At 44.9% G+C, this 24,595-nt stretch overlaps 1 protein-coding gene across 1 annotated transcript in view; it reads right to left on the bottom strand.

Annotated features, from left to right (window-relative positions):
• LOC142570426 (uncharacterized) overlaps nucleotides 1-24,595 on the bottom strand; it is a 100,693-nt gene that overhangs the window by 28,488 nt on the left and 47,610 nt on the right. The window contains exons 3-19 of the mRNA XM_075678811.1: nucleotides 22,370-22,463; nucleotides 19,376-19,505; nucleotides 17,168-17,310; nucleotides 16,145-16,272; nucleotides 14,509-14,712; nucleotides 14,016-14,197; nucleotides 12,897-13,000; nucleotides 11,082-11,140; nucleotides 10,814-10,941; nucleotides 9,227-9,360; nucleotides 8,739-8,827; nucleotides 8,498-8,647; nucleotides 8,183-8,385; nucleotides 7,533-7,678; nucleotides 6,115-6,248; nucleotides 5,109-5,300; nucleotides 4,207-4,412 (exon numbers count right to left, since the gene is read on the bottom strand). Coding sequence (XP_075534926.1) covers nucleotides 4,207-4,412; nucleotides 5,109-5,300; nucleotides 6,115-6,248; nucleotides 7,533-7,678; nucleotides 8,183-8,385; nucleotides 8,498-8,647; nucleotides 8,739-8,827; nucleotides 9,227-9,360; nucleotides 10,814-10,941; nucleotides 11,082-11,140; nucleotides 12,897-13,000; nucleotides 14,016-14,197; nucleotides 14,509-14,712; nucleotides 16,145-16,272; nucleotides 17,168-17,310; nucleotides 19,376-19,505; nucleotides 22,370-22,463 — 2,426 coding nt within the window. The remainder of the gene's footprint in view (nucleotides 1-4,206; nucleotides 4,413-5,108; nucleotides 5,301-6,114; nucleotides 6,249-7,532; nucleotides 7,679-8,182; nucleotides 8,386-8,497; nucleotides 8,648-8,738; nucleotides 8,828-9,226; nucleotides 9,361-10,813; nucleotides 10,942-11,081; nucleotides 11,141-12,896; nucleotides 13,001-14,015; nucleotides 14,198-14,508; nucleotides 14,713-16,144; nucleotides 16,273-17,167; nucleotides 17,311-19,375; nucleotides 19,506-22,369; nucleotides 22,464-24,595) is intronic.

Consider the following 24,595-nt stretch of genomic DNA (forward strand, 5'->3'; position numbering starts at 1 on the left):
ATGACTATTCGACATACCATCTCGAAGTAATTACCGGCTGGTCCATAACTCCTGTTTCTTAACATCTGGTAATGACTTCCAGGTGTTATGTAACGTCACAATCAAGCGCAAAAGAAAGAGAGAAAAGCTATGCAAGCTTCTTGTGATTCATTAAAGAAATATGCAACCATCGCGCGTGCGTAATGAACTAATATAACAAATAAGGGTAAATATTGTGCGACAGGCGTCCGACGAATACTATATGAGATTTCAAGCGCGAGTTTCACGTAGCACTTTAATCACTCCGATAATAGAAGTCAGGATGAACTATATGTTAGGGATCAACAATCTTTCCAACTCGTCACTATGCACTCTATGACAGTTGAGGAGCTGCTGGCTCTGTGAAATATTAATTGCCGAAGTCGTCTGGTAATGAACGTTGCTGATCATGCTGTACGTCGCAAGGAATGCATGGTGTTTCACTGGTTGGCCCCCGACACCAAGGCCGAACTACGACGGTACTTACTAGAAAATTTTCTACGATATATAAACGCTCAATATATTTCCACTCTATTATGCCATTGCGTGCAACCGGCTATGCGCATATGATCAGTGTTGAGTGCCTCTCATGACCGCTTTGAGGAAGAACCGCGGAAGGAATAGCCAAAAATGACGTTGGCACTAAAAATGCAAAGCACTTTCGCACACCGCAAGGAAAAAGCGTGACCCTGACGCAATTTCTTGTGGGTCGTATTATGAAATGCGGAATCCCGGTGGGGACAACATTTCGTGGATTGCGTCACGACACGCATCCTGGTTGCGACACATCGTGGCTACTCCGCAGAAAGTGCTACGGCCCTGTTTATGCTAGCGCCGTTTGCGCGCTGATCTGCCATTTCACCTCATGACACAAGGCGCTATGGAGATATAAACACACACAAGTGGACTTGTCTTCTTCAAGAAGACAAGTCCACTTGTCGAAACGTTGGCTCCTGCATTCACCTTGTTCACGTTTTGCTCATCGTCTCGAATTTCCATCTCCCGCATTCCCCGTCTTTTCTGTGTGTGTGTGTCTGTGTGTGTGTGTGTGTGTGTCTGAATGCCACCACGACGGCTGAAAAGACCTTCTCACGTTAAGTATTCTACGCGGGAGCGATACGTACACGCACACAAACTCTTGCGCGTTCATTAGTGCATGGCGCGTTCAAACTGCATGGAAAGCCCTCGAATTTTGTCAAAGGGAGCCTGCGATGTCGGTGACGTGGCAGGTCCGCACCACGCGTCCGTGGCAAGTGAATGCTTGCGGCAGCGTGGGTAGCAAACCGCTAGTAGCGCATCGCAATGACTGCGAAATATGTCATGTACGGCACATATTAGTGCTTCATTCCAATGCTCCTCAGCGGAAACACAAGAAAGTATGAGAACACGCTTCATGCACGCAAACAGGCACGCAGACAGGCATGCACGCACTCACGCACGCACGCAAAGTGATGCACATGGGTGATGCTTCGATGAATACAGGAAGCTCGGAAGGTCATTTCACGCGGCCCTTCCTTGTCACATAATGTAAACGGGACATTTATGTTTAACGGAACAAGAAAAGTATTTCAAACGTAATGCATTTCGTGAGCGCCGTATTACCACATGTTCTACGTATCGTAGTTGTGAGTATGAAGAGCTATGTGCAGGAAATACGCAACAAAAGTAAACAAACACTTTTATGTTCTGTACTTGTAGTCATACTGGGTGCACTTCTTGCTCGGCAGAAATATTTTACGCAGGCTCGCCTTGAAAGTTTTGCTTAGTTATACGCTACAACAGCATACACCCTCTTAAAATGCTATAAAGGCCCCGTCACGCATCATCAAAAGCGTGGACAACGTATTTAGTTTTATGCCAATAATGTCGACGCTCTTTAGACATAGGTCTCAAATGGCATAGAAACAGAACAATAGTTCTTGTGAGTCCCTAGACTTCTGAAGCGCCTCCAATGCTGCATAGAATGAACTGACGATGGCCCAACTACGCGACGCTATACCAGCAGGGGCGTTCCTCAAGGCGGTGCTCTCAGCCCGACGCTATTCAACCTCGCTCTTATTGGGCTTGCTGAACACTTGCCAACTACCACCAAAATTTCAATATACGCAGATGACATCTGTGTCTGGACTTCGGCAGTCACACGTCCTCAGATACGTGCACGGCTTGAAAGAGCGGCTACTTTGACAGCGAGCTACTTGTGTGAACGAGGTCTGAACATATCGCCAGAAAAATGCGCCCTAGTGGCATTTACTCGCAAACCAATGACGCCTTATGTCATCTCAATCAATGGGCGGACCATTTCCTACGTCAGAACCCACAGATTTCTTGGCGTAATTATCGACCGAGACCCCAGTTGGAGCCCGCACGTGGCCTACATGAAACGGCGCCTGACAGCAACCTCCCAGTTGTTTAAATACTTGACAGGAAAGACGTGGGGGATGTCAGTAGACGCAATGCTGAGACTCTACAGAGCTCTCTTCCTCGGTTTTTTAAGATACAGTCTACCTGTACTGAACAACACCTGCAAGACAAATGTTCGTGTTCTGCAGGCAGCACAAGCTCAAGCACTCAGAGTTTGTCTTGGTTTGCCCAGATGCACGTCAACTGAGGCAACTATTGCGATTGCTCGGGACCATCCAATGCAAACTCACATCACGGTGGAAGCGCTGAGAACGCATATCAGACATTTTGCACGTGCCCCCTATCACCACCTTGCAACACTACCTTCAGACAGGCACCAAGCATCATTCTCTAAAGCTATCGTCAAGTACAACGACAAACTTCCCTCGGGCTTCACCGCTGCATCTAAAACCTCGATACCCCCTTGGTGCCTTGTCAGCCCCACAGTCCATCTCAGTGTACCAGGAATCGGGAAAAGGTCTGATTTGTCGTCGCATGTGCTGAAACAACTGTGTCTGCTTCATCTGCACGAGAGGTACGCGGACAGTGAACATATTTATACAGATGGTTCCACAAACATCCAGTGTTCGTCCGGTGCTGTGGTCGTCCCAGCAAGAGGTATTACCATCAGCTTTAGGACTGACCACCCAACGACATCTACATCTGCGGAACTAGCTGCTCTTCGCGCTGCACTTTGTTTCGTCAATCGGGAACCACCTCGACAATGGTCAATTTTCAGTGACTCAAAGGCAGCCCTACAATCTATGCTATCAGCTCTGCGTCGCGGGCCATTCGAACAGCTCGTGCTCGATATTAGATGCCTCCTTCATATATCACATGAGAAAGGACATCACGTGACGTTTCAGTGGCTGCCAAGTCACTGCGGCGTCATAGGAAATGAAGACGCCGATAAAGCCGCTCGGACAGCTCTTGAAGACACACAGGAAGAGGCCATACCACTTTCACGGTCCGACGCAGCCAGAAGCCTTCAAGTGCTTGCACGGGAGATCACGCTCTCTCTATGGTGCACACCAAGCAGCCAGACCAACCGCAGCAATCATCAACACGACCTGCCCTCATTGATGCATCTGTGTATGCCAACTGGACTCCGCCGAAGTGAGGCCGCCCTGCTTTATCGCTTATGGCTAGGGGTGGCTTTCACGAAATCCTACTCGTTTCGCATTGGAATGGCCGACAACGCTCTCTGCAATGCCTGTCTTTGCGAGGAGACGCTGGAACACATTCTGTGCGACTGTCCTGAATATAATGTTCAGAGACAGTCCATGGCGTCCGTTCTAGCGCACCTGGACAATAGACCATTGTCATTTGCAACCATTTTCACATATTGCCGACAGAAGACATCGCAGCTGAAGGCGACGCAGGGACTACTTCGGTTTATGAAGGATACGGGCTTGGACAAGCGGCTGTGACAGTGATGTCGCGTACCGCGCAAGAGTGACGGACTGTAACTGACGATGTGTTTGTTGTGTTATGTGCTCTCTCTCTCTCTCTCTCTCTCTCTCTCTCTCTCTCTCTCTCTCTCCTCCTCCCATCTTTCATCCCCCCATTCCGCTCTCATGTGTAGGGTAGCAAACCGGTTACGCTACACTGGTTAACCTCCCTGCCTTCCTTCTCCACTTTTTCCTTCCTTCCTTCCAATGCTACCGGTGGCGTAGCCTGGTAGAGGGTGAGGGAGTGGGGAGGATGAGGGGCACACTGGGCACGCTTAACTGAGAACGCCTAACGGAGAAAGGAAAAAAATGGCTTAGCTCTCTTATGCGTACGCACCCCTCCGGTGTGTCGTCGGCGCCGAAGGCAGCTCTGGCCTGCTTGAGAGCATCTTTCATGGCCGGTCCGTGAAGTGCTGGGACGTCCATAAACGCCGACACCTTCTTGCCCCTGAGTACCTCCACGTTCCTGAGCAACACGTTCAAACGCCCACCCATTGTGGTCCAACTGAATGGAACGTCATGACCGTGATTCACTTTCTGGATCTGAAACATACATTTATGGTACACTGCTTTATTTTCTCTTCCCACGCAATAAAAGACAGCTTCTGTGTGGTTATTATTTTAGCCACTCCGTGGCCCATGGAATGCACTCTAGTTAGTTAGTGCGAATGCAACAATTTCTTGTTACTCTGTAATTTTACTCACATTTTTTGAAACTACCCCCGGTACATTATAGAGAGTACACACTCTATGTATACAAGGTTTCATTTGGATATGGCCATTAGTTCACACACTATTGTTTCAAACGTCACGGTGGCTGTTGCTTACAAGTAGTAAGATTTGGTAATATCTTGTGAATGCCACAGTTAACCTAGATCATTCAATGTCTCCTTACGGATGGCATGTAATGTTCCTCATATATGCGCAAGGTTTGGCCCTTACTTAATGTTTTGCTTATTTTAATCAGTGCGGAAGCTTTACGTCTTTTTCTTTCTGTTTCTGTAAACGACTTTTTTTCGAACGCCAAATGTGATGCGGGTAGCATTAGCAGATTCGTTGTGAAAGTAGTAGACGGAAGCACAAATAAAGTCACTGCCGCAAAAGTAAAGCATGCCACCTTGGGTTCGGCTCAAAAATGTTACAGTAAGAGAGTCCTCTTTGCTTGTTCTTCAACATTTCAACGCCCTCATCATTGCGTTTGTCTTTCGGGACCCAGCAGTAAGTCGAGAGTTAGCGTACCGTTGTGGATATGGCTGCTATGTGGCGCTCCGAGAAGAACTCGGTCACAAGGAGAGGAACTTGTTGGCACATCTTCTCTTCGAGTCTCGTCAAGCTCTCCGTTTTTCCCACGCTCAAGAGATCGGCAAACTTGCCCGTCTTGCAGGGCACGTAAAACCTTTTCACCTTGTTCTCTTCCAGTTTTTCAATGAGCTGCAACAAAGCGATACACGTTTTTATTGCGCAGGTGCAATGTTCGAGCCTATGTCTCGATGCTAATGCATGCCCTAACGTCCTGAGACCCGAAGACAGACTCGGGTCTTATCACCTCTTGATATGTTACGATATGATAAAAAGAGAAGAGAGATGAGAAAAATACGCGGCATGATCAGGACCCTAAAGAAAACGGGGCCTTGTGCATCGGCTACACGTAACAATGTAAAGGGTGAAAACTAATCTGCTATATAATGCAAAAGGCGTTGATCGATTGATCGATCGATCGATCGATTGATTGATTGATTGATTGATTGATTGATTGATTGATTGATTGATTGATTGATTGATTGATTGATTGATTGTGGATAGTAAATGTTGGCAATAAGCGCAATATGCCGCCGGCTTCTCCGCAACACTTGCACAAAGGGTCTCGGGAGGTTAAATCAAAACCGCTCAGATAAAAGAAATGACAACGCCGAACGTCTCTTTAGTTAAAGAATGCCGCAACTCCTTCGAATGTGCGCATCATCATCCAGTTTATTTCCCATCCTACTAGTGTATCCACCAGTCATAAAATACAACCAGTTTTTCTTTCCCGGGAAACGTTAAGTGAGAAACAATACTTACATAAATTTTAAATAAGCAAAAAAGTCTTTCGCCAATATAACCGGCTCAAATACATTTCGCATTGGCGACTCATACTATAATACTATACAGAATTCCATCCAATTTAGCTTCACTCCGAAAAAAATGGTACTTTTTTAAGCACGTTGTGTTTTCAAGGCTTAGACATAAAAACAGCTGAACTTACGTTGCCTAGGTCAGCTTGGAGGACCTTCATCCCGATCCGTATGAAATCAGGCACAAACTCTAATATTTCAGAAATAATAACGTTCATACTGGGAACGTTCAGTGCAATGTTACGCACAGTGATTCCTCCTTCCACTGAAACATATAAGAGAGGAAGTCCGTGAAAGCTTTGGCCGGTTCTACCAAAAGACAGCTACCGATGTTCGTAAGCCTAGACCCCGAGTTATTTCAACTTCGTTCTTTTTCTTTTATGTACTGTGCATCGATAAAAACTAGGAGAAAATTACAGTGTCTCCAAAAGAGGGAACAAGAGACAGTTTACTATTACGCAGTGTCACACCCAGTAAGGCTAACAGTGTTTCGCGCAGATGTATAGCAAGCGTTCACGGTGACGCTCGAACAATCTGCGTATCACTGTTTGACTGAAGTCTGGCTTTATGTAGCCCGCCCACCGGATACGGCGGTGCTTTGATCTTAAACCTTCTAAGGAGATTGACCGCCCAGCCTCGCTCAGCTTGTTTGACTTCGCTGATGTTTTATGCGTCTCCGTACACTGCCACGGCTGCCTCGTAGCTCGTTGTCTCGTTCTCCTGGTACAGCACTTGCACTTTGCCGTAGTCCTAGCGGCACATAAAGATAAACAAGTCGTGACGGCGTGGCTGTTTGGATCGTCAGTTCTGAGAGCGGTAGGTTTCCGGTGTTTTCGTTAGATTTTAATTATCATCGGCACGACCACTGATGACTCTGTTTATCGAAGCACAACTGTCAGCTAGTGTCAGTTGCCCGTACATTGTCCTGCCGCTTTTTTATGTTATAGCGTTAACAGGGAAGACAATAAAGCAAGCACTTTATTGGATGGCCCAGACGTGAGAGCACCTGTGTTGAAAGAGCCGCAGCGTAACCATGACTAAATACACCATCCATGAGTGAATAGTGATGTGGCAACTAATCGACCGCTGCAACTGAAATTTCTAGCGACAACAGCACTGCTGCGGGATATGGTACGCAAATTAAAAAAAAAGAAGGAAACATTCGCTGCTTCTGGTATGTGCACAAGCGATTCGTTACATCTGAGTAAAGCTGTGCACACCTGCTTCATGTGAAAGAACCGCTGCTAAACGTAGCGCAAATGTTAGGAGTACTGCATTTGCCGACTTTCCACGTCATTTGAGGAGTTACTATGACCGTTTCAAAGTATTTCTTTATGACGCCTGTTGCCTTTTCATGTTCTTGCATTAACAGGGAAGATAATCAAGCAAGCAGTTTATCGGACGGCCCGGACGTGAGAGCACATTCATACAGTTTCCTTATACCTTACTGAAGCGGCGTAATTTTGTGCTAGCAGTGCAACGAAATATTCCAAAGTACAAAAAAAGAAAAAAAATAACGCAAGCAAATGTTGAAGTACATATCGCTTACCTAGTACACCTCCCATTATCTGGTTTAGTAAATCTGTTATCTGGTCAGCCATGTAAAACACAGCAAGAAAGTCATTCCAGTACTTTAACCGCTGAAGAGAGACATAGTTTGAGATCGTCTGAACAATCTTCATTGCAGATGTAATCCTGTAAAATAAGATATCGCACATTCAGATAGATAGATAGATAGATAGATAGATAGATAGATAGATAGATAGATAGATAGATAGATAGATAGATAGATAGATAGATAGATAGATAGATAGATAGATAGATAGATAGATAGATAGATAGATAGATAGATAGATAGATAGATAGATAGATAGATAGATAGATAGATAGATAGATAGATAGATAGATAGATAGATAGATAGATAGATAGATAGATAGATAGATAGATAGATAGATAGATAGATAGATAGATAGATAGATAGATAGATAGATAGATAGATAGATAGATAGATAGATAGATAGATAGATAGATAGATAGATAGATAGATAGATAGATAGATAGATAGATAGATAGATAGATAGCATGATGCATTCTCTTCACGATAAATAAAATCTGCAACATTTTGCACAAACCAAGAAAACTTATGCTTGTTGATATGCCTGACATTTTTGAACCATGCAATTCAAATTGTCATTCACCTTTCCTCTCTTGTCTTTGTGTCCCAGTGGCTTTCAAATTTCGCCCCAGCCTTGGAAACGCCATTCCAGTCGTATGAAAGTCTCTTCATATTGACAGTCTTGTTCAAAAGCCCTGTGATATCTGATATCTTGACATTCATAGGATTCCACGTCGTCTCATCTTTTTCTTCATCAGCGGGTATGTTTCGAAACGTTTTCAGAAACTAGGAAAGAAAGTGAGAGAAAATTGTGCACAACTTCGACATATATATACAACGTTTTTCTTTTTTAAATTGCATCTCTAAAAATAAGACAAGTTTGAGAAAGCCGACTTACTGCAGGGACAATATCTTTCAAAAAGCGGCATGTGAAGACTTGAAGGTCCATGATTTTGTCAGAAGAAACTGGGACACGAAATGTCGTTCTAAACTTGTCTTCATTGCAGGCCACATTCAAGATTCCCTTGGACGACAGTATGCGGTTGACCTTGATGAAATAAAACAAATATTTTGCTGCTCGGACGACCTGAAGATGCTAAGAAACGCTGGTAAACAACGAGCACACGAGACGTACATACCCTTTTGTTCGACGAGAAGGTTGTTATTAAGCTTTCTACCATTTGAGGAAAGAAGGCGTTTTGCCCGTCCTCTTGCGATTTCTGTAAATCTGAAAAAGAAAGTGTACGCAAACACATCTAAGACGGTAATCATGGAGTCTTATGCAAAATGACGAAGACATAAAGCAGAAACACATCAACATTTTTACCAGTACAATGTTATCTACATTTAATGTATTGACAACGCTGGAAAGCCTGGCTGTTTCCAGGATGTGTGTTTCCGGTAATTGATGACTTATTTGAATGATAAATGTTATGAATATAAGTCTTTGTGGCACAGCCATCTGTATGTCACATACTTTGAACTACTGTGAAAAAAAGAAAAAAAGAACGGATGCCTATCTTCATTTTGGCCGTACAGTGTCATTACTTCGGGTAACAGAGAATGGTTATTGAGGGCTATAAATCAAGCATTCTCTATCCCTCATTTTGCAACGAACACACTTTACCTGCTCGCATAAACTCCACCACAATGCCGATAAGTCTCGCAGTGTAGTACATCGCATCCTTCCTCATCCGTTTCTTTGCTGGCGTTTCGTGTTTCTGTGACATCAGGTCATCCAAAGCGTCGAGCATTTCCTGTCTGAGGAAATAAAAATAGTGGAAGCCAAATTGGTAGAATCCGACCACTGCAATGATACTTCAAGCAGCTTTAGATGAAAGCCGGACAAATAAGCCGAGTTCCAATAAGAAAAAAAGTCGCGCCTTACATTTCCGTTCATGAGATGCAGTATCTGACACTGCAGATGCTACGCAGGAGAATTTTTTATTTTCGAAACGAGGCTGCGAATCTCTTCTATTCCACTCTCTGGTAGTTTACGTGCCGTTATGATCTTTAGCTGGCAGTCTTTCCTCCAATGATCAGTTAACGCTCTTTGACGGATATGATGCACCCTTGAACACGAGGTTGTGGGTTCACATCACGGCCACGGGAGTGCATTCTGATGGGGGTGAAACGCAAAAAACACTCGCGTGCTTAGATTTAGGTGCCCCTTAAAGAACCCCGAGTCGTCGAAATTAATCCGGCGCCCTACACTACATCTCTCATAATCCCAACGTTGCTTTCGGACGTTAAGCACTATGAATGAATGAATGAATCAAAAATAATACACAAATTTATGCATTTAAGAAATCAGCAGTGATGCTCTAAAATTTGCACTGCAGACGTAGGCCATTGAGGAAGTTTTCATGGGATGTGCTGCGTGCACAATAATTTTTCTCGTGAATCTCGCTGTGTTAAGCTGCATGGGTAGGCGGTCACCAACGGCATATCGCCGGTGACAGCGTGAATGCGGCATTTGTGGCGCATTTTAAGTCTCCTCGCTTCGCACGTGCGTTAACTCCTTCAAACACGTTTCTTAAAGATGGCTTTTCCACAACAATAAACATGTTGGGGAAAAGCCTATATCGGCGATGTTTTCAACACGGCTTCTTCGGCACAGCCGTAATATGCGCTGCAAAGTTACGAACTTTTAGGCGTGCCCGATCTAAACTGCCGAAAAATTCGCAGCACGTCCCTTCTTTTCCTTCTTTTTTCTTCTTTTTCATTATTACAATTGCAGAAAGAGCTTGCTCCAGCTCTACAATGTAGTAAATTGCAGAAACGTGTATAGACGATAGCTTGTATATTGGAATTATCTATGTATGTGCGTAAAAATGCCCTGTACGCTACCAAGACAAAGGTAAGCGCTGTTAAATATGTTGTAATATAAATTATGAAACATTGGCGCACTCCCCCGCACTTGTCGAGAGCATAACGCCTTGAGACGCGCACTAAACGCTTGTGATGATTGCAGGGACCAGTGAAGAGGTATAGTCGTGCGACAACAAATGATCACGGCTGGAGTCGTAGAAAAGAAAGCGCAAGTGAGAAGGCGCACGGCTATCGCCCGCAAAACTTCAGTTGCACGCAACTGCATCGTACTAAAAAAAAACTTTTTGTTTTTTAGGTAAGTGAGTGAGTATAGCAATATATCCACAAAAAGAACATTTAATCAAAAATGCACTGCGCTCTCATCGTTTTATCAGTGACTTACATGGTAGTTGATTTGTCGAAGTTGAAGAGTGCTTGAAAGAAGCGGCTGGCCTTCGACTCAGAGCCATTTGGTGACTGAAGATCGTTCACAAGCTTTACGGCAGTATTAAGAACGTCTCCTAGAGTGCCCTAGTCGAGTGCAAAAAGAAAGAGAAGGGAGAGATTTTGAATAATTGACAGGTTACCGTGTGGCTCTAAATTGTGCTACGGAGAAATATTGGAGAAATCACGACAAGAGAAATTAAATGAGAAAAAAAAAAGGAACCTACCTCTCGACTAGGTGGGGTACTTGTGGAAATGTCTGCCTCTAAACCGAAGTTGGGAGGGCCTTCAAAAAATAAGAGGACAGAAATTGTGTCCTGATTACGCAAGAAAGAAAGAAAGAAAGAAAGAAAGAAAGAAAGAAAGAAAGAAAGAAAGAAAGAAAGAAAGAAAGAAAGAAAGAAAGAAAGAAAGAAAGCACTGACAGATGAAATTTTTTCGAGAATTTCATAAGATTGTTTACAAGCAGAAGAGCAGCGACATTGCTTTGATGACTACCGGCGCAAACTTCTGCAAGCGGAAAAAGTCTTTTGTCGATAACATTTCAAAAGCAACGCCGCGTCAAGGATACCAAGAGAAGGAATTGCCGAAAGCCACCTACTAACGATGCTACAAGCACCGAAGTGCGCGAACGCTCGTGAATGCGGCGTTTTCTGACAGTGACTCTTTGAAATTGTTCGAGGGCGCATTCCAACTAGTTTGGGCGAACTTCAACACACTAAGATTTCGCGAACGCGAAGGCGTCATCGCTTCTGCGTTTCGCGGGCAAGATAACTTGGCGTTCTCTCACGATGAAAGGCTTCCCACAGAAAGCAAGTGCATTGCTGGTACTTTTAACGAAGCTTCTCAACAGGAGAACAAACACACGAACGAAGGCAAAGCACTGCACGCGAAGAATAAGAAGCTAGTGAGATTGTGCGAGGGATGGGAGCGCGAGGCCACAGTTCCGAATCCCGCGGTGGCAACCGCATTTCTATTGGGGTGGTGTGTGTGATTACTGTATGCATGAATGAGTTGCACAGTAAGAAAATCACGATAAAAACTTAATTGTATATGGCGCCCCATTGCAAAAGTCGTGGATAAATTTTGTAGTGTCTCTATTTACGTTTTTGTAGCCGTCACTTAGCTTTCTGTTGAGATGCAATTGAATACAATGCATGAGTTCCGCAAGGGCGCCTCATAAATGTAGTCCATTTGTGGGTTAACCACCAATTATTACTACTGCCATAGGTTGGCTCTGCAGTTGGCAATTTCAATAAAATATGCTTAGGTCATGATAGGATTTCTAGGAATCGTTTCTTACTCGTCACGGTGAATGTAGTCGCACACTGGCGTATTTTGCGGATGTGCCAGCAGCTTTCCCGTTTCCCGCCGTCAATTGGAATGGACAATCACGTACATGATTTACATGAGTCACATTTACATGCTTTACAATCACGTAGCGCGTGGAACACGAAAAATAAATAAATAACGACAACCTGCCATGCCCGTGCCTTTGATAAGAGTTTACATCTCCATAAACATAAGAAATTTTTCTGAAGAAAACAGGGTAATTACCGAACAAATCAGATTTGTCAGTATTGCCAACAAATACGCATTACATCGTAAGAAGTCGCCCTGCACACCACAGCGCGGAAGAAAATTAACAACTCCTGACAGGAAAAAAAGAGCTCCGTTTCCCCCTAACGGAGCAGCCTCGAAGCACACAGGTATTTAATCTCCGACAACCAGCTACGTAATTCAATCAAAGAGGTTCATTTAAATGACAGGAAATCTGCCTCGCTGATGATATTATTTATCAACATCACAACAGTCCTTAACATCACCCAATTAATGCTGGCAGGCAAGGGCAGCTTGCCCATCAAGCAGATGACAATTTGTTATTTTGGCAATGCTAGGTCGGAAGCACAGACAGAGAGAGAGAAATGTGGGCGGATCCAATAAGCGAATAGCTAGAAAGGCCGTCGACTTAAGATGGCAGCCTTAGCTTCAACTTATACCGCAAGTTGCATAATACGAAACAAATAGAGGGCCCGAATTACCAGTGTGCTCCTTGCTACCCGAAATCCATTCCATGACGGTGTTAACGAGTTCCTTTTCTGGACTCGGCACGACCTGCCCGACGTCATCCCAAACGGCTTTCAACCTGAAAGAAAGGCGAGTTGAAATGACTGAAATATACATTTTTACTGAGTACTAGGATCATAATATATATATATATATATATATATATATATATATATATATATATATATATATATATATATATATATATATATAACAATATCTTTAGCGATATGGAAGTAGTATAAAACAAATTATATCGTAGAAAAACGTCGTGTAATATCTACCGATGCGTCACTACACGAGCAGATACATAGTTTGTAGCGAAGCAATGAAGCTTTCAAAATGATAGATTGTCAATATGTTAGGGTATGTCAGTCGCTACAGCAGTGTTACGTGCAGTGCCTCTTCACGCAAATTTATACCAGCGAGCAAATGCATGCGGACTGGAGCTACCGCGAACAAGCCGGATTTCCTTCGATTATAGGACATAAGTTTCATAAAGATAAGAACTTTGCAGCGGTGCTCTTACAGCCATGTTCAGGCTGCGCTGTTCAACTCCAGGTCGCACGCAACTGAAGTATCTCTGAGGTGTTGGCATGGTGAGGTTTCACACCACTTTGACAACACTGTACGTTTCGTTACGGAAAGCACAGACGCAAGCATCAGTTTTTCACTTGATTCCTTCGGCGACGGTGAATTAGGGTGCGGAGAGCGATGCCTCATTGCACGCTTACTGCTTGAGATGTGGAAAGTCTATTCTAGACTGACTATGTGGTCTCGCCTATAAGTGAGGCCTCAGGACTCCTAAATGCTTCAGGCCAGCCAGGCAAGAAGAAACTGTGCCCTATCGGAAGTAGAACGCTGCACAGTTGAGCGAAAGTATTCTCTCTAAACAAACTAAATGTACACACTATGAAGTGTTGGAACTAACACTGAATCAGCTGCAGCTTTTCGCTCAAGACTACGCACACGGTAGAACTTCTAAAAAAAAAAGAAACTTCAGTCACAGTTTCTCCGACAGCCTGCCGGCTCACCAATGAGTGATACTTACTTGCAGCTGTTGTATTACGAGCGTTAACAAGCAGGACACTTACAGATCGACGTTGAGCTGCTGGTCGGTAAAGTCCTGAATGAGAGCTCGAATGACCTCGAGGCTTCCCGAGAAATCGCTGGGCATCTGTTCGCTGATGCTACCGAAAGCCGTTACCATGCCGCCGACCTTGTCCATTGAGAGGCTGAGGTCGTCCAGTCCCAGGCTTTTCACGACTTGCGACACCTGTTTGCAGAAGCAGTTCTCAGCTGAAGCCCAATAAAACATGCTTACTCAGCCGTTAGAACGAAGAACCGATCAATTGAGTTCACCCAACCAATTAACTGACAACATTTGGCCTCGCTGAGTGAACGAGTATACATAATTTCAAAAATCTAAGACACATGACATCACACTGAACTATGAATTATGACACACTTATCGACACAGCTCTTGTTTGTCTTTCCAACAAACGCTGCAACGAAAGGCGGTACTTCTATTTCTGGCACTGTATAAAATTGGCACTTTATGAGGTTGTCCAGTTGGGTTGCACTTACCAGGTTCATGACTTTTCCATAATCGAACACGGACTGCAGTTCCTTCATGAGGTTCACTTGGTTTTCCTTGGACATGGTGCACAGTGAGCCAGCCACTGCTTGCAGTACGCTAGTGTCGTTTAGCATAACGTACGACGATAGTGTGTCCACGTTGCAGTCATGGCTGCTCCTCTGTTTCAGACTCGATCCGAGAACGTGCAGCACCTGCGAAGGACCAGGGGTCGAATTCACAAAGCTATTGGCAGGCCGCCTTCGCTAATTATATGTCCAGCATCGGGATTGGCTGGAATTTGCTGTTACGAACAATTCTAGTGTAAAAGTTTTTCTTTCTTGTGTGTGTGTGTGTGCGTGCGTGCGTGCGTGCGTGCGTGCGCGTGTGTGTGTGTGTGTGTGTGTGTGTGTGTGTGTGTGTGTGTGTGTGTGTGTGTGTGTGTGTGTGTGTGTGTGTGTGTGTGTGTGTGTGTGTGTGTGTGTGTGTGTGTGTGTGTGTGTGTGTGTGTGTGTGTGTGTGTGTGTGTGTGTGTGTGTGTGTGTGTGTGTGTGTGTGTGTGTGTGTGTGTGTGTGTGTGTGTGTGTGTGTGTGTGTGTGTGTGTGTGTGTGTGTGTGTGTGTGTGTGTGTGTGTGTGTGTGTGTGTGTGTGTGTGTGTGTGTGTGTGTGTGTGTGTGTGTGTGTGTGTGTGTGTGTGTGTGTGTGTGTGTGTGTGTGTGTGTGTGTGTGTGTGTGTGTGTGTGTGTGTGTGTGTGTGTGTGTGTGTGTGTGTGTGTGTGTGTGTGTGTGTGTGTGTGTGTGTGTGTGTGTGTGTGTGTGTGTGTGTGTGTGTGTGTGTGTGTGTGTGTGTGTGTGTGTGTGTGTGTGTGTGTGTGTGTGTGTGTGTGTGTGTGTGTGTGTGTGTGTGTGTGTGTGTGTGTGTGTGTGTGTGTGTGTGTGTGTGTGTGTGTGTGTGTGTGTGTGTGTGTGTGTGTGTGTGTGTGTGTGTGTGTGAATACAGGCCCAGAATAAAAGTAGCCGCCAGTGATAAGAATTTCTCTCGGTGAAACACGCCGTCGTGAAGCGTATATGATTATTATTACATTATAGTAAACAATAGTCGAACAATGCTTAAACAACAGCAGCAGCAACATCAACAACAACGACAACAACAGTAATAATAAAAGTAATGATATGTATGTAAGAAAACCCTATATTTTTTAAATCTAAACCCAATACAATCTTCAACTATACAGTAACCCGATCAATACAATGCAGGCGTAATAGACAACAAAAGCTTGTTGAATGAAACCTTTAACACTAAAAAACAGCGCACACATACTGACATTGCAACTGATAACAGTTCAAAGTGCAGAGCTTTCTTCTTATTATTTTCCGTTCTTAATTATTACTAATTAATTATCACATACTGCCTTTGCTATTGTGTGCACATCACGGCCCTGTCTTTGTTTTGTTTTTTCTGCCTGCACGAAAAAGTGTATCATCTACGACCTGGCTTTCGACCTTGCTACGGCAACACGTACGTTTCAGTAGAACGCAAAGCACAAGAAGAGCTGATGTTTATACGTGCGGTGCGGCGCTGATTACGTAGCACCGACGAACTGCCCAACACCCGCGCACTGTATAAGAAAAGTCGGCGCACTCACGGCAGGAACGTTGACGCGTGAGTCCAGAAGCGCGTCCACCGTTTCGGGCGTCATATTCGTGTGGCCAAGCAGGACGCTTCTTGCGTACCGCTTGTTGCCGATGACATCCGTCAGCGGCAGTCCCTTGCCTGTAACAACAAGGGGACCAGGAAGTGAAACGTCCTGTTACCCAGCGCAGTAGCAACGCGGCAGTCACGTTGATTAACGTTCGCGAAGGAACCATGCTCGCACCGCGTGGCGGGAAGTTAATGTCACAGTCCAACGAACTTCGCCGTCCCCGACATGTTTCGCTCGTAGTACTTAATAGGCGCTGCTTCTTCGAACTCCCGCCACGCACCGACGCGCTCATTCTGGGCAAAACACACCGTGCAATGCACTTTGCATCGATAAGTCACCGTTTCCGGCGAAAAAAAAAAATCGCTGAAATCGCTTAGCCCGGCAGCATACGAAGAATTTTAGTCTCTTGATGGTTAAAAATAAAGAGCAACTAATATGCAGAAAGAAATAAGTGCGTTGTGCGTAGCAATTATACGGATGTTATCGCGCATAAGACAGGAGGAGATGTGTACGTTTTCTCTGAGCGATGGGTTAAAACGCTGCATAGCGTTTAAGCGTATACTGTTGCAGTCAGTGCAGGGTAGCCAACCGGAACTACCTCTGGTTAACCTCCCTACCTTTCTATGTATCCTTCTCTCTCTCTCTCTCTCTCTCTCTCTCTCTCTCTCTCTCTCTCTCTCTCTCTCTCTCTCTCTCTCTCTCTCTCTCTCTCTCTATCTATCTATCTATCTATCTATCTATCTATCTATCTATCTATCTATCTATCTCCCTCTCTCTGTCGCAGTCCACCTTTCGGGATCGTATCAATGCTCGATGGTGCAATCTCGTAAAAAGTGATCGAAAGCCCGGTAATTTGTCCGCGATAAACGTTTTGAATTATAATATCACAAAATCTGACTTTGTGTCTAGGTGCAGTTTCTGACAATTTCTAAAAGAAGCCAAGTCATTAGGAATACAAATATTTACCGAGGAGCTTCTGTGTCGTCGCGTCTTGAAACAGGGCCTCCAAAGGCCTGAGGAGATCGGCCAGTACAGGTAGAGACTCGATAACGGACAATATACTTTCATCTTGAAGCAGCGGTGATAAATCTTGGACTAGCTCGTTTATCCTGTAACGTAGAAAACAAGAGAAAATATCACTCTGTTTGCACTGTCGTTCCGCTCCTATAAATAGATATACTTTTTTTTTAAGTGGGAGAAAAATAAATGTGCAGAAACTGTCCAAGCTGATCATCTGAGTAAACGAGTAGTTTTCTGACCATGGCTGAATTATCTGCGCAACCTTTAGCGTTACTGAAGTCCGTCGAACTAACCAGCAAGGTTACGAAAATAGTATTCTAAATACTTTAATCGTGTTTTGACCACTAAAGCATGATGTAGTGGCGCGTAATAAGTTTTAACAATAAAAGCAAGAATTCAGACGGGCCAAGTAAAAAATTTTCATTTTTTAAGAATATAGAAGCTTTCATTTGGCTGTGCTTTACATGTTATGAAAACGCGCAAACTCTTACTGCCCTGCTTGCGTTGTTTTTATCCCCCCGCCCACCGCGATACTGTGGGGAACCACACAACACTTCTCTCTGAACATAATGCGAAGCGAGCACGACAACGTTACAGATCGACCCCTAGGAGGAACGCTCTCGCTTTACTTACCCGGAGAAGCACCACCTGATGCGCTCGCGTTCGGTCGGATACGGAATAACGCGTCCGGCTCTCCCAAAGAAAGCTGTTCGCTTTAAAAGCAGAGGTGTCTTCATTTCTTCAATTGTAATCGTATACGAACATCACAGGTATATCGAGAACAATGGCCAATCTTCGGAGCTTGTCGGAACAGGAGGAGTGAACGTGCGCAGTCCCTGCGCATACCCGCAACGCTCGATGGCTCGCGGCGCAAGCTAACACTCGCGTGCCTTTACTTTTACCTAACAATACCTGCACTAATCTACTCGGCGTGTTAATTTCACCACTGCACGCGCGTCTCGTGCGATGCTTTCCGCGAGAACGCGTCGCGCAACGCCCGACTGCAACGCCTGTAAGCTGTCTACACAGAGTCTAACATGTAAACTATGTATCGGCATAAGCGAGGAAATGCGCGGACGGGTGCTTTCGGCGGGCCTAATAGCATGAGCCCTTCCTGAAGATAAGTGAGGTGAAATGCTTGCTTTTTCTTTTTCTTTAACCGAGCGCGTCATCTCGTTGTGCGGATAGTTGGAGCTGACATGCGTGTGACTAGGAACTGCTCTCTGTAATGTCGCCATGCTTGTTTGAAGTTTATGAAGTTTGAAGCTTTTTTTTTGTTGTTGTTCAAGGAAAAGAGGGAACCGAGACAAAAAGGCTTTGGGCCTGAATGAGTCTCGGTTACCCGTACGTAGTTGGCACAGTGCACAAATTTCTACATCGAAGGAAGCGTATACATCCAATTTATCAATATAGCAAACATTTAAACCTGTGCTGTGTTTTTGATAGACACAAAGAAAAAAAAACTGCTAATCATTGTATAACGCTATCAATACACAACGCATTAGCGCGGTATACTTAAGGTTTCTCAGTACAGGGAACAAAAGAAATGTGCACTGAACAACTAATCATTGAAAACGCTTTGATACGCACAAAAAAATAAATGCAGTATCGTGTATTATTGTAACTAAATCTATTCATCGCCGGTATAACATTTAAGATACACTGAGAACATTGACTAAAGCAGTACTCCAAGTTTTTCGAAGATTTTCTGAATGAATTTCTGACTGAGCGAGCAGAAAAATAAGGTGACGTCGTTGTTCGCGTCATGCTTGAGCATCACCGCTTTTACTGACTAGTTTCTTGGAGCCAACCGCCCGCTCGACGTGTGGGAGAGGCAACGGGTATTTCGACGCCACAGCACCGTTCCGGAACAACATCCGCTACCGCTTTCTTTTTCGCAGAACGGGAAAGCGAGGGTAAACAATCGTTTCTTCTCGGCCTCCCAATAGTCGAAGGTCGGTCACTATCGGACGCTAGTGTTATGCGCAACATTCTGACCATAGCCGGAGTTATCAAGTTTGTTGACGAAATTTGATGTACCGAGGCGTTGGCGTTTCCACGAAAGCCTTTGTGGCCGGTACAAAATAACGTGACAGAAATTATTACAGAAGTAACGCCGTAAAAACAAAGAAAAGCGAAGCATCGCGCTTATACCTTGACCCAGGATAAGTGGGTATTTCCTCGTAGGAAGATTTGTTAAGGCACTTGTTGTCTACGTTGCATATGAGAGACTGCAGCAGGGGCAGTCCACCAGCACTGGGCAGGGCCCGGGCGTTGTAGTAACCTGTGAAAAAAAGGAAATAAAATAAAATAAAACCCGTTTTCTTTTTTTTTTTTGCCATTTCTCTGCATTTTGGATAGTTTTCTCGCACAGCCTTGCGTCCGTTCACCGGTGTATCCAAGCGATGTCGCACTCGCTTTTTCACTCTCTTTTTCGGCCCTCATTCACAATCTTTCAGTCCTTAAATCCACGTAATACAGGCTTTCCTCCGCTTTTGGGCCCATGTTCAGAAAAAAGCACTTACGCCAAAATTGTTCGTAAGGGCAAATTCCAGCCCATCTTGATGCCAGTCATAGTATTAGGGAAGATATTAGATAGATAGATAGATAGATAGATAGATAGATAGATAGATAGATAGATAGATAGATAGATAGATAGATAGATAGATAGATAGATAGATAGATAGATAGATAGATAGATAGATAGATAGATAGATAGATAGATAGATAGATAGATAGATAGATAGATAGATAGATAAACTTTAACGGAGTACAAACTCGCACCGGGGAAGTCGCCGCCGGGAGGCTTCGGTCGTGAGTGGAGTCCTCACACCAGAACTCGATGAGCCGCAGCCGCTCGGCGCGCTCTCCTGACTAGGTCGAGCTATAGTTCCGGGAGTGGACGCTGGACGGCAAAGCTTCCTCCTGCTGTGCGTTCGAGTGTGAATCGCGCTGTATATAGAGTTTGTTAGTTAGCATGCCCGTGTGGCGTGGTTAAAGCATGGCCGGTGTGTTGCACTGAAGACGAGTGTATATGGATATTGCGTGGGACACGTCACGTGATAGAGCGTGTGACGTGGGAATCTGTTCATCTGTAATTGCTTGCCTCCACGACACGGCCCCGTCGCGCGTGAGTGATGCTTGAGGCGGCGGCGAATTTCCGTCTTTGCAAGTCTGGCGTGAAACGTACTTCTCTTCCCTTCGCCGTCGTCTCGGTGAGAGGCTCGGCAGATGTGCACTCTAGCCGAAGTATGAGCTTTCATATTACCCGCGAGAGATTCGTAATCGGGGAACCAGATGATTGTGGTCGTTGTTGAAAGGGTAGACTTTGGTAGAATGGAAACCACTGCGCGCAAGATCCTATATCGTCGAACGTAACTTCTGAAAGCCGCTTGCGAGTCGTTGAGCATAATGACCTGATCTCGGCCTTGGTACTGTGGCAATGGCCGTTTTTTTCCCTTCCGGTGGTGTCAATGTCCGACACTGGCATCGCGACGATCTCCCACGGATATATATATATATATATATATATATATATATATATATATATATATATATATATATATATATATATATATATATATATACTCGCACTTTGCGCATGTTAAGATGAGCTACAAACAAACCTCAAACGCAACGCCTGCAGGAGCCGGTTGTTCGTTTCTGCGCTCTAGTTTACCAGTATTGTCCCCATCGCTTGAATGAACTGGCTACTACCTGGCAAATTAAGGTTCATCACTCTAGTAGCAACGAATATCGGTTGGTTCACTGAGGATAGACAGCTACATTAAATAGCATTTTATGCCTTCTTTCGATTAAATGACAATAAAACGTCATGTTATATCATATTTACTCATTAAAAATACGCAAAAGATGTGCACAAATTATCGACGATGATTGTCAACGCGAGAGAATAGTCGAACGCTTCAGAAAAAAATCTGTTCCCTTGATTAAAACGATTATGCGCTTGACGGTGTATATTTCTTGCAGTGACGATAGTTAGTGTTTCATTGCGTGGTTCCGTAGAAGGACAGAGCCGTTAACCAGAACATCTCTGGCGGCAGTAAAGGTGGACAGCGCATGCGTATCGAAGTGCCATCACGTTGAAGCTCGGCAACGAACCCGCCCCGCAACTCGGTTGCGCTAGCGCACGCACCCTTTGCCTTCGTATCACGCCGTCGCCTTCGTATCGACTGTGAGAGTCCGACCACGAAAACAGAAGAAAAAGGCAAAGAATGGCTATCCGCTTTAAAATAAGTGCGAAAACACGAAAGGCAAGGGCAAGAAGCAGACATTACGAAGCGCTCACTTAGTGTATCTGTATCTGTATTGTGCCCTCTTTTTCTTTTTCAGCGCCGCTGTTTTCTTCTTCATAATCTCTGCACCACACAGCCCGCACGAACGCATTACGACATCAGCAAGTTTATGCTTTTGTTCTGGCTAGCCACCCACCCTGACTCACTGGTGGCGGCAATTTAAGTATTCCCGCGACGGGGCAGTATACCAGTTAGAGTGTTGTTTTTCTCTATATAGTGGCCAGGCGAGGTTAACTATCGCACTCGCAAGCGAATGCTCCACAATAACAGGAAACAATGGAGCCTTGATGAAAGTGGAACGCTCATGCGTTACCTTCACTGCCACGGATGCTGTGCTCGTGTGCATAACGGCGACTGTCGACTGAACGGGCCCTGAATGCAGCCCAGCTGTAAGCGAGGAAGGGCAGATGAAAGCATTGCACCGATGTAAGTAATAACGCAAGAGGTGACAGTAATCTCTTCCGCGATTTCTCTCTATTAGTGTGCACCGGCCACTATTGCCGTTTACAGATCACATAACAGTCATACGAGCTAAGTTGGGATAAGATTAAAGCAACTTGAAGTTTAAAAACAGATAACGGCACATTAAGGGCGTGGTGTTAAGTTTCCAAAGCGAGAGCCAGCCATGGCCACGTAAGCTTGACGGGAAATACAGCAGTCAGAAGAGGCGTGGACGCAAAAAACAAGATAGTGGAATAATTAATGTACGCTGCAAGTCCGCCACATCTATTTGCCAGCCTAGAGCCACTGCGCTAGATTTCACACGATTACAGCTGTCAACGGCGAGCTTAGCATCGCCATCGGTGCCGTGATGAATAGACGAGAAGCTTACATGTTTCTTGGCTAACTGGAGGAACGACCTTCCGTAGGAGTAGAACAAGAAGAAAGATGGTAAGCGGCCACAGCAGTTCTAGGGCGAGGATCACCTGCGTAGGAATAAAGCAGTCGTAGACATATGAAAAGAACATTCACTCCACGCGCACTCTAAGCAGACACGCTTGTTGAGGCATTACGATAGAAACACAAATAAACGAATTCCTTTGTTTATTGCAGAATTATAAATTATCGAATTAACCAATATAAATAGCAGGAAGCGGCTGTCACCACATGATAGTTGCCAGGTGGAGCGCGCTTACAGGGTTACACACGTGTTGCCACCTGGCGCAGGCCCATCAAAAAAAAAAAAAATCAAGAACGCACAAAAAATATGTGGATGCGTGTGTGTAAAAAGAAGATGCGCGCGCGGTCATGTGTGTGCGTGTGTTTGGGCGAGGCTTCCGTGCTTACAGACAGACAGATATAAAGAAAAAGCGAGTAAGTTCAATGCTTACTGTACAGGTTAAACAACTTTGGCGTGCTACTCCAGGAGCAATACATGATGAGAACCTCCCGTGGTTACTTAGTGGCTTTGGTGCTGCGCTATCCAAGCTCAAGCCCTCAATATATGCCTTGGTGTACCGCGTAGTGCGTCAACGACTGAAGTTATTGCAATCGCTCAAGATTACACTATTAGAACGCACATTACCATTGAAGCAATGCGTGTGCGCATAAGACACTTCGCCCGGACCCCTACCCACCACTTCGCAAGTTTCCCAGCAGAAAGGCCCCACACGACGTGCAGTGCGACTGCCTTCGCGCACCGTGCCTCTCTCAGGTCAGGTTACGTGCCTGCGGCAAGACCTTCCATTCCTCCATGGTGTGTGAGCCGTACTCAAGCAAACATTACAATCCCTGGACTTCAGAAAAGGTCGGACTTGCCAGCATCAGCACTCAAGCAACTTGCTTTACTCCTCTTCTACGAGAAATACAGTGACTGCACACACTTCTATACTGATGGCTCAACTATACATCAACCAGTTCCGGTGGCGCTATCGTTATACCAACAACGGGAATAAGCCAGCGGTTCACGACTTCCTATATCACTACGTCTACAGCAGCAGAGCTCGCGGCTCTCTGTGACGCGCTTCATATGATAAATGCTGAAGGTCCTCGAAAATGGGCATTCTTATGCGATTCAAGGCCGGCCTTGCAATGTGTGCGGTCGTTTCTCCGACATGGAACTCACGATCAGCTCGCATCATCGATCAGCTCACAGTTGCACTGCTAAACACGAGGCCGCGGGATCAAATCCCGACCAAGGCGACCTCATTTCGACGGAGGCGAAATGCAAAAACAACCGTGTACTTAGATTTAGGTGCACGTTAAAAAAAACAAGATGGTCAAAATTAATGCGGAGTCCGCCACTACAGCGTACCTCACAATCAGATCGTGGTTTTGGTACGTAAAACCCCATAATTTAATTTCAATCTTTTTTTTTTTTGAAGTACATGATGGAGAGATGAAACCGAGTGATAGAGCACACATGCACGCACGAAACCTATTGGCACGCGAACTCAAGATAGTTCATGGAGTCTTGCTGAGGCCTGTACCCTAAAGGAATCTTCTGAGAGCGTTAGCAGTGCGAAACGCTAAGGCAGCACATCGCCACGACCCAATAACGTCCCGCAGCCTCGAGAGCTGTCGTGGCGCATGCTTAAAGTGTCCTTAAGACAGCCCTTGAGGTTGCAAAGCACGCATGTCAAAATTTCTACTGTTCCCGTTTCTCTGTTGACATGACGCAGAGTTTTCACGATGTACGTCAGTAATCTTTCATTGTTCTTTTCGTCATTCTTTATTCTAGGTTGGCAAGGAGGTGGGCCTGCAGTGTGGTGGTGAAATGATGTTACACCTTCTCGAAAGTTCTTGTCACTCGTGAGTGTTATTTAGCATCGATTAAACAAGCGGAGGTAAAATTTGCTGCCTCAATGTGTTCGCTGTATTTATAAGCATATGATCCTCGCCTGCCAGAATGTGTGTGGAAGGGGCTGCTGCGGTGATAGGGTGGGGCATTTTTGTTACATATTCATGATTCTTCTTGTCATGGCGCACTTGTCACTTGGTGCACCAAATTTATGAGTGGGTAGTTCCATATAGTGGCTCTCTCGTAAGTCTATTTTGATAAAGCAAAGTCGCATGTCTTTAAACGATAGATAGTGCATTTCTTCGTGCGTTACCTTCA

This window comes from Dermacentor variabilis, chromosome 2 (assembly GCF_050947875.1).
Source record: "Dermacentor variabilis isolate Ectoservices chromosome 2, ASM5094787v1, whole genome shotgun sequence".
Classification (NCBI taxonomy): domain Eukaryota; kingdom Metazoa; phylum Arthropoda; class Arachnida; order Ixodida; family Ixodidae; genus Dermacentor; species Dermacentor variabilis.